Below are 14,608 nucleotides of genomic sequence, written 5' to 3'. Positions count from 1 at the left end.
AAAAAAGAGCGTGCCGCTCCTGTAACCTTTCCACACGCTCTCTAACCTCTCCACACCCCCTCCCCTCATCAAACATGTCACCCCCGCTCATCATACAACACCACTATCCTAGCCAAAGTAATAACAAAAGCATTAGTGGAAACTCGATAAAAATGCTCGTGAAAGTGAACCCGAACCTGAATGTGCTACGTTCATGCCGAATTTGAGATTGGCGAACATTTTCTGAACAAGTTCGCTCATCTCTAGTCATGACCACGTGACCTACTGATGTAGCCTTGTGTTATCACGTGACTGAAGTCACATGGTATCATGACAAACCTCCCTCTTTCCCCGTATATGATGGCTTTCTGACATAGCCCCATACCACCACATGACTATAGTCACGAGGTACGGTGACGTGCTGTGTCCTGTTCCCTTAACAGTCATTGATGAATGTGTTGGCACCCTTGAAATTGTTCCAGAAAATGAAGTATTTCTCCCAGAAAATTGGCCACTAATATGAAATACATTTTGTTGTGAAAAAAACATCTCAGAATTGGTGGGATCCATTGAAGCATTCCAGAGTAATTACGTCATATAGTGACAGAATTGTAAAATTTGGCCTCGTCAGGAAGGCGAAAACAGGCTGGAGTGAAGGGGTTAAACTACATTTGTCAGACAATAATATAGTCAGTAGTCATTTTGACTTCTTTAATACAAAGCTGATATTTCTACATACATTATGGTGAATAAATCACATTTCATTGCTGTTTCAATTACAGTTATAAAGAGTTGACAGTTGCACTTTACAAGTAAGATGAATAGAAGGTTGAAATTTATTTTTTAAAATAGTTTGTGTTACTGAATGCAGTGACCACTGCCTTGTGACTACAGTACGCGTTTCTTCCACAATAATTCCTCTCTAAATGTCAGCACATAGTACCATCGTTTGTATATTCGGAGCATTCTTTCTTAAGGTGTAGGGGCTCCATAGAATTATAGGATTTTATTATTGTATGGGGCAGGCAGATTGTTCCACAAAGAATGAAGTATTACAAAATATGCACATTTCTGCATTACACAATCCTTTGTAATATGTTTTTATTATTTTACACGTTGGGTAATTGATATTTAATGGAGTTGCTGCAAATAAACAGGTTTTAGTACATTACCTATTAAAAACTTTATTTTAACCCCTGCAACTCTTCTCTCCTAAAAGAAAGACATTTCAGCACACAGATGTAGTCTGAGGTCCATTTAAAAGGAAGGGCACAGACAATAGTGTGAAGGGTCTTGTGAAAAGAGTTATATTCTATTTACATGGGTTTGCTCTGGTTTTGAGGGTTTTTTTCTTTTTATGTAAATAAATATTTTTGGTACATTTAATATAAGCCCGAGTTCCATGGTTAGGTGGAGTGATGTGCTATATTCTCTCTAATCACTAGGAACAATCCGACAGAATTTATACTCCGTCAGTAGTAGAAAAAGTAGACTAAAGACGAGCACTGGGTTGCTTAGTAGCCATTGCCTATAACATCTCTACAGTGAAAAAATAGACAGTCTTTTAACAGAATATGAACTGTAGAATGTCTTTTCATTACATATTTTTCTGTTTACAAAAAGGCAATACAATATAAAAAGGGGTCTAATTTTAATGTCACTTGAATGGATACAGATACAATACTTAAAGCAAGCTACCGATGTACACTTTGAAATATACAAGCTGCACTTTGGATTTTGGACTCACGGCATTGTGAACATTAAAAAAAAACAATAAAAAAACAAGTATAAATGCATTATTGGCCACAGTCTCTTCACTGCTGGACATCAGTGTACAGTAATTTCCTGCCCTATCTCCTCTCTCATTTACAATCAACAATGGAACTTTAAGAAAATGAAACATTTCTTTATGTCAAGTCTTCTAGGAGAGATAAAATAGGCTACTTTCTGTAGGGAATAAATCAAGATATGTGCAAATTGTTAGTAATAAGTCCAACATAACCGTAATGTATAGGAATGATGCAAGGCAGAGGCAGGTACTGGTGGCTCATTGGGCAAGACAGACCTTATCCAGCCATGGATTTCACCAGCAGCCTGCTTTATGTCACTTTTGCCCGGCTTACTTTTTTCTTAATGGGCTCTTGGTAAAGTTACAACACACGTATAAATAACTAAATTTACCAGTTCACAAACATGGCAGATATTCTGTCTGAACAGTTCTACTTTAAAAGTGTGAAAATAAAATGAGCCTCAAGGATGCAACATCCGTTCCGCTTATCTTCTTATGAAAGAACATACATTGTTACACAATCTGGGATTACCACTTTTGGTACAAGATTCATGTACAGTATATTCAAGAACAGTGATTGAAGTATCACATTAAAAGCATTTTAAAATATAAGTCACCTAATTCTCAGAAAGTCTCCTTACACCACAGAATTCTGAAGGTGACATCTGTAAAAATGCGTTTAATCTCCCACCCCTGGTGTCAGTCTTTCAGTTTATAAGTTCAGGCCTTTTAAGAAGGTCAGCAGAAACTGTGATGATGTCTGTGATTGACCATGTTCAATTAAGATGGCTTCTTATGTTGCATAGTGATCAAAGCTGCCCAGATACTCCAAACTAGCCTGGTAGCAAAACTGGTATTCATCCTAAGAAGGAGAGAGAAGAAGAAAATATTTAGTATATTGTTTACCCTGCACTATTTAAACACATTGAAACATCTTTCAGCACTTTTTTAAGTTATGTAAGTTTCCACAGACAACATTCTGATGAATGTTTGGCGCTGTGCATAGGCTATTGTGCACTGACATAGGGGCTGTCAACTGAAGCACACGTCAGGAAAGATAATATCAGTTACTAATATGGAGCTGTAAGGGATTTAATGTTCCACGATAGGGCATCCAAGCCTCACATTCAATTCACTTTTCACAAACCAATGCAAAGTTAAAATGCCAAAAAGAGTATTAACATTTTTAAAGGGAATTTCTGTTTTTGCTATTGCTACCCCATCTGAAAGCAGCATAATGTAGGGGCAGAGACGCTGATTCCAGTGATGTGTCACTTATCGGGCTGCTTGCTGTCATTTTTATGAAATTCACTGCTCTGACTGCTGCATATCTAGCAGTTCTCTGAAAGCTGGAGTCTGTATAACCCCGCCCACACCACGGATTGGCAGCTTTCTGCCCAATGTACAGTTTACACATCACTGGAATCTGGGTCTCTGTCTGTACATAATACTGCTCTCAGATTAGGTGACAGATTCCCTGTAAGCCATCATTATTGTCCAATTTAATTGCAGTAAGGCATAATAGAGAATTACACTACCATATTTCACAGTTATGCATATTTACAACTATATAAACTTAAAGAGAAACTGTCAACATTAGAGGGATGACTGTATAGCAAGACAATTAATGACAGTGCTGAAAAATCAAGTTTCGAAGTCACATGCAATTTAATCTGGAAGTGCATACACATGACCCTAATGCACTTTTTTTATTTTCGGGAATGTAGTGGCATTTAATGTAATAATGTATAAATAGTCATAAATCAAGATATGCTGGAATGTTATAACAATAAGAACACAAGCACAGGGAGGAAACATGCATAGCATTGTGTGATTTTGTAAAACATACCTCTGTCTGCACCATTGCAGGTCTTTGAGTTCGCAGCATCTTTACAGTTTGAAAAACGTCTACCACACCTTCATAACGCATTCTCTCTAGGACTATACTGAGGGTGATAAATACCCCTGTTCTGCCGACTCCAGCACTAGAACACCATTACATCAAAATGTCATTTCAAATGAAAAGTCGTGAACAAAATCAAAAGAGTAAAAGAAAAGTTACGTACAAGTAAATTGCACTACTTGCATGTCCTTAATATACTCTCACTTGGTTACTACTGGTAATTTACCATCTGCCAGAGCTAGAATCAGGTGTGTATAGTTTGCCAACAGTCTGGAGTGCACCAGGCCGCCAAGACACAGTCATGATGGGGTAGAACTGTTCTGAGGAAAAGAGAGGCTATTTCTCAAATATCATACAGCCCCATGGCTGATCAATGAGCAAATATGGATTCAGGTTAGGAGGCACATTCATTAACCCCTTTCTGACCTCGGACGTACTATCCCGTCCGAGGTCAGAAGCCCCGCTTTGATGCGGGCTCCGGCGGTGAGCGCGCATCAAAGCCGGGACATGGTAATCGCGATCTGCCCACGCCTATTAACTAGTTAAATGCCGCTGTCAAACGCAGACAGCGGCATTTAACTACCGCTTCCAGCCGGGCGGCCAGAAATAAGCGCATCGCCGACCCCCGTCACATGATCGGAGGTCGGCGATGCTTCTCCATTGTAACCATAGAGGTCCTTGAGACCTCTATGGTTACTGATGCACGGTAGCTGTGAGCGCCACCCTGTGATCGGCGCTCACAGCACACCTGCATTTCTGCTACATAGCAACGAACATCAGATCGCTGCTATGTAGCAGAGGCGATCGCGTTGTGACAGCTTCTAGCCTCCTATGGAGGCTATTGAAGCATGGCAAAAGTTTTAAAAAAAAGTAAAAAAAAAATTTGAAAAAAATAAAAAATATATAAAAGTTTAAATCACCCCCCTTTTGCCCCATTCAAAATAAATCAATAAAAAAAAATCAAATCTACACATATTTGGTATCGCCGCGTTCAGAATCGCCCGATCTATCAATGAAAAAAAAGCATTAACCTGATTGCTAAACAGCGTAGCGAAAGAAAAATCGAAACGCCAGAATTACGTTTTTTTGGTCGCCACGACATTCAATTAAAATGCAATAACGGGCGATCAAAAGAACATATCTGCACCAAAATGGTATCATTAAAATCGCCAGCTCAGCACGCAAAAAATAAGCCCTCAACCGACCCCAGATCATGAAAAATGGAAGCGCTACGGATATCGGAAAATGGCACAATTTTTTATTTATTTTTTTTAGCAAAGTTTGGAATTTTTTTTCACCACTTAGATAAAAAAGAACCTAGTCATGTTAGGTGTCCATGAACTCGTAATGACCTGGAGAATCATAATGGCAGCTCAGTTTTAGCATTTAGTGAACCTAGCAAAAAAAGTCAAACAAAAAACAAGTGTAGGATTGCACTTTTTTGCAATTTCACCGCACTTGGAATTTTTTTCCCGTTTTCTAGTACACGACATGCTAACACCAATGACGTCGTTCAAAAGTACAACTCGTCCCGCAAAAAATAAGCCCTCACATGGCCAAATTGATGGAAAAATAAAAAAGTTATCGCACTGGGAAGGAGGGGAGTGAAAAACGAACACGGAAAATCCCAAGGTCATGAAGGGGTTAAGGTGTTTACATCAGAATTCTGCGGTAAAACGCCTTAAGTCACAATATTTGTGCATAACTTGGTAGCTGCGCAAAAATATTGGGACATTTTCACGCCTGTCTCGGCCAGCTACATCAATGTGGATGGGGCATGGGTGGAATGGCGTGTGGCTACTCTCATGGAAAGTTACCACACCTCAATCTGACTTGGGTACACTTCTGGAAGCACACTAGTTATGAAATGTGCTTAATGAGATAAGCACTTTGTACTCTAGCCAGAAGACATGATGTTGGGTGTTTAAATGTCTGTTTACACAGACAGACCAAAGCAAACGATGAGTGCAGAGTAATCTACACCAGATCACTCATAGGCTGCATTGGTTCTCCGCAGTGAGTCCTGTTTACACAGGATGAAATATTACCAATGATGCCAAGAACACCGGTTTTTTTTTGTGCTGCACAAAAGATCATTTCACCCTAGTTTTGCTCGTTCATTGGGTGATTATCAGCCTGGTTAGATGGCAAAATAATCATGAACTAATTTACATTTACTGCATGGTGCTTAAACTACAGACAATTTACATAATGGTGCGAAATATATTGGACCAATCTTTATAAAAGTCATATGTATTCCTACCTGCAGTGAACTGATATAGGACCATCTTGGCCAAACTGCTCCTTTGTTTTGTGCACTTGGCCTATGAAATCGATGAAACCTTCCCCTGATTTTGGCACGCCTTGTTCTGGCCAATCAGTGAACTGAAACTGTCGTACCGTGCGAGACTGGCCATCCTATAATAGTAAAGATAATGAAATACAACAATCTGTTGAACAACTTCATTTATATGGATATTTCATTTTGCTGAATATGAAAAGGGTTGTTCATTTTCTATAGAAAAAAACACACATGTCCGCTCACCTGTATTCCGATTTCTCCTCATTCCTTCCCGCAAGGAAAAAAAGGTCCGAGCAGCCAGTTGAAAATGCAGAAAAATGAAGTTACTCCAGCGGAGAAAATAGGGATCTTGATTAAAATTCCAACATTTATTTGTACATGATTAAAATATTATCGCATATGGTATACCACTTGAAATGAATAAGACCGATGTTTAAACTAGCTAACGATGTGCCTAACGCCGGTACGTTCATGATGTTGTAATAGCTAGTTTTATTACTAAGTGGTATACCATATGGGATGATATTTTAATCATGTACAAATAAAGGTTGAAATTTTAATCAAGATCCCTATTTTCTCCACGGGAATATCTTCATTTTTCTGTGTTTATTTTCTATAAACCAAATAAAATTTAGCAACTAAAATTTGAATTTGAATCATTACACTATGGTAATGCAGACACATACAGTCATGGCCGAAAGTGTTGGCACCCTTGAAATTGTTCCAGAAAATTAGGTATTTCTCTCAGAATATTATTGCAATTACACATGTTTTGTTATACACGTTTATTTCCTTTGTGTGTATTGGAACAACACAAAAAAAAGAGCAAAAAGGCAAATTGGACATCACTTCACTCCGATAGTCATCGATAGTACCGATGCTCTCGATGCTCCCGGCAGCTAGCCTTTCCAGTAATGCCTTGCGTGCAATGACCTCTGATGACGTCGCGGTCTCCCGAGACCGTGACGTCATCAGGTCATTTCGCCATGCATTACTGGGAACGCTAGCTGCCGGGAGCATCAGTAACGCTGCGCGGGATGCCGGAAGGTTAGAATATTGCGATTTTTTATTTTTTTTATTTTTAAAATTATATCTTGTTACTATTGATTCTGCATAGGCAGCATCAATAGTAAAAAGAGAGAGAGCGAGTGAGAGAGAATTTCCCTGGCGGGAAATTCTTCCGCGCATGCTCAGTTTCAAAAGACGGAACCCGTCGCTGGATTCCTGCTTTTGACGGTCAGCGACGGATCCTGCGTCCATAGGCTTCTATTATAGCCAACGACGGGAAGCACAAGATCCGTCACTGAGCGATTTTCCGACATGCAGAAGAAAAGTTCCTCTGAACGTTTTCTCCGCCCGACGGGCAGCAATTTTCCGACGGATGCAGTGCACGACGGATGAAACGGATGGCCATCCGTAACAATCCGTCGCTTATACAAGTCTATGAGAACAAACAGGATCCAGCAGAAAAATTTGCTGGATCCTGTTTTTTAAAAAATCAACGGATTTCGACTGGAGCTAAAAGACGGAAGTGTGAAAGAGGCCTAAACCTACAAGAAAAGGAAGCTGATGCCACTTCAAATTGAACAAATCTTTATTAATATATGTCCGAACAAATCACAACAAGTTACAATGAGAATCAATATAGAAAACGCTACACTCACATGGTGTAAAAGGTGACCCTTCCCAAAGCAGTTGCTCTAATGAAAAATTGTTAACATTTTACAACATAATGAAAAGGATAAGGTCCTAGAAATACCATTTCCTGCAAGTTATTTATAAAAATACAGATGATTCTGAGAAATGTCAATAATGAGTCCAGCACAACAGGTGAGAACCTGGTTAATGACCTGAAGCAAGCTGAGACCACAGTCTCAAACAATACTGTTAGTAACACACTACGCTCTCACAGATTAAAATCCTGCAGGACACACAAGAGGTCCCCATGCTCACGCTAGCACATGTCCAGGCCCATTTGAAAATCACCAATGACCATTTGTTTGACCCAGAGGAAGCATGGGAGAAGGTCATGTGGTCAGATGAGACCCTAAAAAAGAATTTTTTGGTATCAACTCCATTTGCCTTGTTTGGAGGAAGAAGCAGGATGACTACAACCCCAAGAGCATCATACATCATACTTTAGGGGTGCTTTTATGCCAAGGGGACAGGATGACTGCACCTAATTGATGGGAGGAAGGATGTTGTCATGTATTGCACGATTTTTGCCAACAACCTCCTTCCCTCAGTAAGAGCACTGAAGAGGATAGGTCATGCCTGGGTCTTCCAGCATGACAATGACCCAAAACTCACATCCAGGGCAATAAGAAGTGGCTCTGTAAGAAGCATGTCAAGGTACTGGAGTGGCCTAGCCAGTTTCCAGGCATAAACCCAAAAGAAAATCTTTAGAGGGAGTGGAAACTCAATGTTGCCCAGCGACAGCCCTGAAACTTGAAAGATCTGGAGAAGATCTGTATGGAGGTGTGGTCTAAAATCCCTGCTGCAGTGTGTGCAAATTTGGACAAGAACTACAAGAAACATCTGACCTCTGTAATTGCAAGCAAAGGTTTATTTACCAAATATTAAGTTCTGTTTTTCTATTGTATCAAATACTTATGTCATGCAATAAAATGCAAATTAATTATGTAAAATTCATAAAATGTGATTTTCTGTTTTTTTTTTTTTTATCTTTAGATTCTGTCTCTCACAGGTGAAGTGTACCTACAATAAAAATTACAGAACTCTCCGTTCTTTGTAGGTGGGAAAACATGCAAAATCGGCAGTGGATCAAATACTTACATTATACATTGTATATATCTACCTCTTTGGTGGTTATACTATTTTGAACTTATTGTGATCTTATACTAATGCTGTCTCCTCCCCTTTTGAACTTGTGATAGCCAATCTGGTTCTTTAGAAAAATAACCTGCCACAATGTATTGAATAATACCTTTTTTTATATAGATTTTTATAGGACTTTATCCTTTTTATTATGTTGTAGAATCTTAACAATTTTTTATTAGGGCAATTGTTTTGGGAAGGGTCACATTGTACACCCTGTGAGTATAACATTCGTATATATCTTAATAAAGATTTGTTCAATTTGAAGTGGCATCAGCTTACTTTTCTTGTAGGTTTACTTTAAATTTTGGAAGAGCCAATATTATGTAGTTGCTGTAGTTTTCAACCAAACAGCTTGTACAGGTGAAATACAGTAAGGCAATGTGTTTAAACTATGGAAACTGTGCCCCCAAAAACCATATGTGAAAAAATAAATAATTCTACTTAAATGTGACACCTATCGAAACTTACCCTCGCATCTGTGACTTTAAATTCTCTCAAGATATATTGAGGCATGTTATATTCAGCCATTGGATCAACTACAAAATATTGATACCGAGCAGAACGCTCAGCAGGCCAATACTGATGACATTTTTCCTGTAAAGTAACAAAAATCATTCATTTGGGGAATAAACAAGGCCGTTATAAAAACAAAGCAAATAAAAAAAAACAACACGACTGTATAATATTACAGTCCAATTCTACTTATACTTTATCATATACCTTGTATGTGTGATTTCTGCTACACTTAAACAACAAATGAGCATAATCTGCAGCTATTTTATTCAGTACAAAAATGTCGGAAATAGATAAATGTATAAACTGAGTGGCATCTGTGATATATCCTGTAAAAATGGAACGAATGGGGCCTTTGTGAACAAAGCCTAATAAATAATGTGTGAGAAATACAAGTATATTAAATTGAGTAAAGGGACACTGAGTACATATTATGTTTTAAACTTTACTGGATATAACCCTTGAAGTACAGGATAATGCAACTGTAACACCGGCGTCCCTGCATGACTGCGCTCCTCTCTCCCAGCAGTGACGTTGACTTACTCACCAACCTGGCCGCCCTGTCGAGTCTTCTGCTACTGCTACCATGTCTCAGCTCATGCATGCACCCTAAGTGCGCCGCCAGAGAAGCAACGCGGCGCGCTTAGGGTGCATGCATAAGTAATCCCGGTCTCTTAAAGAGACAGCATGCTCAATCCAATGTGTTTCCAGCCAATAGCTGGGAAACACTTAGTATTTAAGGCATCTGTCACAGGTTTACCGTGACAAAGAGGAGCCAGAAGACCGCAGCGACTGATTTCTCCTACTCCTGCACTGATTAGATGCACTTCACCTTCATAATAAACAGTGTAAATTTCTTTTAGCAGTGCAGGGATTAATCTGTTAAGTTGAAAGCTGCTGGAGGCTTTCCTGTATTTTGGCTCTCAGCTATGCGCTATTAGACACTCCCATCTCCTATATAAACTGAGTACTGGCTAGCACTCACTGTCAGAGTTAGCTTTTGCTGCATGGCTGGAGGTTGTTGGTGGCTATTGGAGTAGGCGTTTGGTGGATTTTTGCTGTGACTGTTGCTAGGTTTTGAGTGCGTGATAATTCACTGTCTTCTACTTTGGTTTAACCCCAAGACCAATAATTTCCAAAATAAATATATGTACAACTAAATTTACATTTTAAAAAATCTCAGTAAAAAATCTCCTGTCACGATGGTCAAGTGACATTTTCATGTCATGTCATTGCTATGGTCAATCACTGACTGATGACCTGCAGTCTTCACATTTCCTTCAGAAGCAATTGTTCCATCGAGGCAACAGTAAAGTCTGCAGTCAATCTGCAGCCACTAATAGTCTACATAATGCCATATGACCACAGGTGGGCACAGCCCTGACATCGCTGGAATGGTGCCAGTCCAGAAGTGATTATGTTTTTTTAATTTTATCTGGGGATCTCTAGCATTTACAAAATAGTTGTCACATAGTGAGAGTTTCAGAACCAACCTAGTGACTGTTTTAATAATCTACTATATAATTGTCTGAGGGTCACTTCTGTCTTTCTGTCTGTCCTTCTATCTGTCTATCAAGGAAATCCCAAGTCGCTGATTGGTCACGGCAAAACAGCCACGACCAATCAGCGACGGGAACAGTTCAGCGGCAAAATGGCCGCTCCTTACTCCCCGCAGTCAGTGCCCGCTCCATACTCCCCTCCAGTCAGCACTCACACAGGGTTAATGGCAGCGTTAACTGTTGTGAATTCCGCTCTTGGGCTCCCTCCGGTGGTTGTGAGTAGCACTTTTGTGAGTTCTGCTCTTGGGCTCCCTCCTGTGGTTTTGAGTGGTATAGCTGCTTCTTGGATTTAGCATTAGCAGCTGCTTCCACTGATCGTCTTTCTGGTTCGGCTATTTTAGTCTGGCCTTAGCCCTCAATCAATGCCAGTTGTCAATTGTTCCTGCTTGGAGCCACTGCTCTTTTGGATTTCCCTGACACTCTGTCCAGTTCAGCAAAGATAAGTCCTTGCTTGTCCTTTTGCAGTCCATTTGTTGTGGACTTTATTGTTCAGTACATTCTATGTTTTGCTCATTTGTCCAGCTTGTCAGTATGGATCTCTTTAGCTAAGCTGGAAGCTCTGGGCTGCAGATTTTGCCCTCCACACCTTTAGTCGGGTGTGGAGATTTTTGCATATCTCTGCGGTGGACTTTTTCTAGTTTTTATTACTGACCGCACAGTGTTCTTTCCTTACTATGTATATAGCTAGAAGTGGCCTCCTTTGCTAAATCTTGTTTCATACTACGTATGTCATTTCCTTCTCCTCTCACAGTCAATATTTCTGGGGGGCTATCCTATCCTTTGGGGATTTTCTCTGAGGCAAGATAGCTTTCCTGTTTCTACCTTTAGGGGTAGCTAGTTCTCCGGCTGTGACGAGGTGTCCAGGGAGTGACAAGAACATCCCACGGCTACTTCTAGTGTTGTGTTAAGATCAGGAACTGCGGTCTGTATAGTTACCACCTGCTCAGAGCTAGTCGCATGTCGCTCCTAAATTACCAGTCCATAACAGTTAACGGACCGTGTTATGCCGCGGTGTAATGCACTCGGTTACTGCTGCTATTAACCCTGTGTGAGTAACTTTTTACTATTGATGCTGCCTATACAGCATCAATAGTAACAAGATCTAATGTTAAAAATAATTTAAAAAAAATAAAAAATCATTATATACTCGCCTTCCGTGGGCCCCTGGATCCAGCCGAGGCCTCCGGTGACCGGTCCATGCATTGCGGTCTCGTGAGACCGGTACGTCATCATCTCGTGAGACCGCAATGCACTCTTGCGACTGGAGCCTCGGCTGGATCTGAGTGGCCGACGGAGGATGAGTATATCACTATTTTTTATTTTAATTATTTTTTTAACAGGGATATGGTGCCCACATTGCTATATACTATGTGGGCTGTGTTAGATACTGCGTGGGCTGTGCTATATACTACATCTCTGTGCTATATACTATATGGGCTGTGCTATATACTACGTGGCTGTGGTATATATTACATGGCTGGGCAATATACTACATCGCTGTGCTCTATACTACGTGGCCTGTGTTATATACTGCATGAGCAGTGTTATATACTACGTCTCTGTGCTATATACTACGTGGCTGTGCTATATACTACGTGGCTGTTCTATATAATACGTGGCTGTACTATATACTACGTGGCTGTGCTATATACTACGTGGCTGTAAACTACATACATATTCTAGAATACCCGATGCGTTAGAATCGGGCCACCATCTAATACTCATATAAATGTCTATATATTCTATAACTAAAAAATGTCACTTACTCTGCCCATTTCTCGAAGTTTTGTTAACATTACGACAATGGTGGAATTATTTTCCCATAGCATTCTCCAGAAGTCTTCAGTGGTTTCTGCAAGTGGTCCTTGCGTTGCAATGTAAGCTTTTTGTTGCCTAAAAAGGAGGACAATATATTAGCATTTCTACAGATGAAAACATCATGATTAAAGACATATAGACTCTAGCATACCTGTATCCATCTATGAAACTGGCATTTATATAATCTGACCCCTCTACTCCCCTGATTGGTTGTAGGCAAACCCTTGTGGTTTCATATGGCATGATGTTCACAAGGCGATTCTTAAATTTGTTGCATGGAAGATTGGCACTGATGAATCTGGAAGTGTGAGCTTTCGAATTGGCAAGGCGCTGAGCATAAACAAGAGAAAAATTACTTAACAGACTTTGTTAATAACATTTTTTATATAATTTAACACATATGCTCATATAAATCTATACATATATACATATATTAGTATGACTTTGTTCAAAGTAGTCACGACCAAGGTTATTAGAGGACTGGGGGGTCTGCAATACCAAGATAGGTTATTACACTTGGGGCTATTTAGTTTGGAAAAACGAAGGCTAAGGGGTGATCTTATGTTAATGTATAAATATATGAGGGGACAGTACAAAGACCTTTTTGATGATCTTTTTAATCATAGACCGGTGACAGGGACAAGGGGGCATCCTCTACGTCTGGAGGAAAGAAGGTTTAAGCATAATAACAGACGCGGATTCTTTACTGTAAGAGCAGTGAGACTATGGAACTCTCTGCCGTATGATGTTGTAATGAGTGATTCATTACTTAAATTTAAGAGGGGACTGGATACCTTTCTGGAAAAGTATAATGTTACAGGGTATATACACTAGATTCCTTGATAGGGCGTTGATTCAGGGAACTAGTCTGATTGCCGTATGTGGAGTCGGGAAGGTGGAGCTTACTCTTTGCCACATGTTTTTTTTTTTGCCTTCCTCTGGATCAACATGTTAGGGCATGTTAGGTTAGGCTATGGGTTGAACTAGATGGACTTAAAGTCTTCCTTCAACCTTAATAACTATGTAACTATGAATCAGCACCACCAAGGGAAAAATTTAAGAGTAACATTTTCATATTTCTCATGTTAAATTTTAAATATTAATGCTATAAAAAGGTAAATATTAGAAAATACAGGAAAAATGAAATTTAAAGGGGTTATTCACCTTTGGGGACAATTTTATTTTTTACGTAAATACATGTATTAGAGGCTAAAAAACATTTTTGCAATTACATTTAATTGAACAAAATTCAAGGCTCTTTGTTTTTCTGCATTTTCAACTTTGATGTGAGCTGTGGGCATAAATCAGCTAAGAGGAGTTTAGAAAAGAAAAAAAATAGATAAGCGTTACAAACTTCCCGTTAGACCGTCAAGTGATGAAAGATGGATTCTCAGTAAGCGTATTCTGCAGCCTGGAATCAGGGCTGGCATTAGGGGCAAGTAAACTAGGCATTTGCCTAGGCTTCCAACTCTTTCAGGGGCCCCCAGCAAGTGGGCACTATGGGGCCTGTGAATCAAGAGGACACGGCACCAGCGCTGGCTCTGGCCCCCTCCTTCATCAAGCATTCAACTGTATCAGCATCACAGATGCCGATATAGTTGAAATTAATGATGGATGAGAGAGCATCAGGTGATGCTCTCTCTCCTATCATTCCCCCTCTACTTCTGCTTCTGACATAGTGGGCGTGATTACGTCACTTCATCACGTGCCACGCTGCGACGAGCTGTGAAGCTGCTGAGAAGATACGCTGCAGAGACCGGAGCAGAGGGTGAATGGGGAGAGGTGAGTATTGTATTTATTTTTAAATCAGTGAGTACGTGGTGGCTATAATACTGGAGGAATATGGGGTTGCATTATACTACATGAGGCTGCATTATAGTATATGGGGCTGCATTATACTCTAT

At 39.9% G+C, this 14,608-nt stretch overlaps 1 protein-coding gene across 10 annotated transcripts in view; it reads right to left on the bottom strand.

Moving 5' to 3' along the window:
• Nucleotides 1-676: 676 nt before the first annotated feature.
• The window catches only part of PTPRS (protein tyrosine phosphatase receptor type S), a 721,726-nt gene continuing 707,794 nt past the window's right edge, over nucleotides 677-14,608 (bottom strand). For all 10 annotated transcript variants that reach the window (XM_077253515.1, XM_077253581.1, XM_077253506.1 and 7 more), the window contains 6 exons: nucleotides 12,856-13,034; nucleotides 12,653-12,779; nucleotides 9,283-9,408; nucleotides 5,935-6,089; nucleotides 3,618-3,753; nucleotides 677-2,630 (listed from right to left, as the gene is read on the bottom strand). In XM_077253515.1, the coding sequence (XP_077109630.1) occupies nucleotides 2,562-2,630; nucleotides 3,618-3,753; nucleotides 5,935-6,089; nucleotides 9,283-9,408; nucleotides 12,653-12,779; nucleotides 12,856-13,034 (792 nt within the window). In that variant the 3' untranslated portion in view covers nucleotides 677-2,561. The remainder of the gene's footprint in view (nucleotides 2,631-3,617; nucleotides 3,754-5,934; nucleotides 6,090-9,282; nucleotides 9,409-12,652; nucleotides 12,780-12,855; nucleotides 13,035-14,608) is intronic.

This window comes from Ranitomeya variabilis, chromosome 1 (assembly GCF_051348905.1).
Source record: "Ranitomeya variabilis isolate aRanVar5 chromosome 1, aRanVar5.hap1, whole genome shotgun sequence".
NCBI lineage: Eukaryota > Metazoa > Chordata > Amphibia > Anura > Dendrobatidae > Ranitomeya > Ranitomeya variabilis.
Note: the sequence above shows the minus strand (reverse complement) of the source record. Positions and strands in the feature narration are given on the sequence as shown.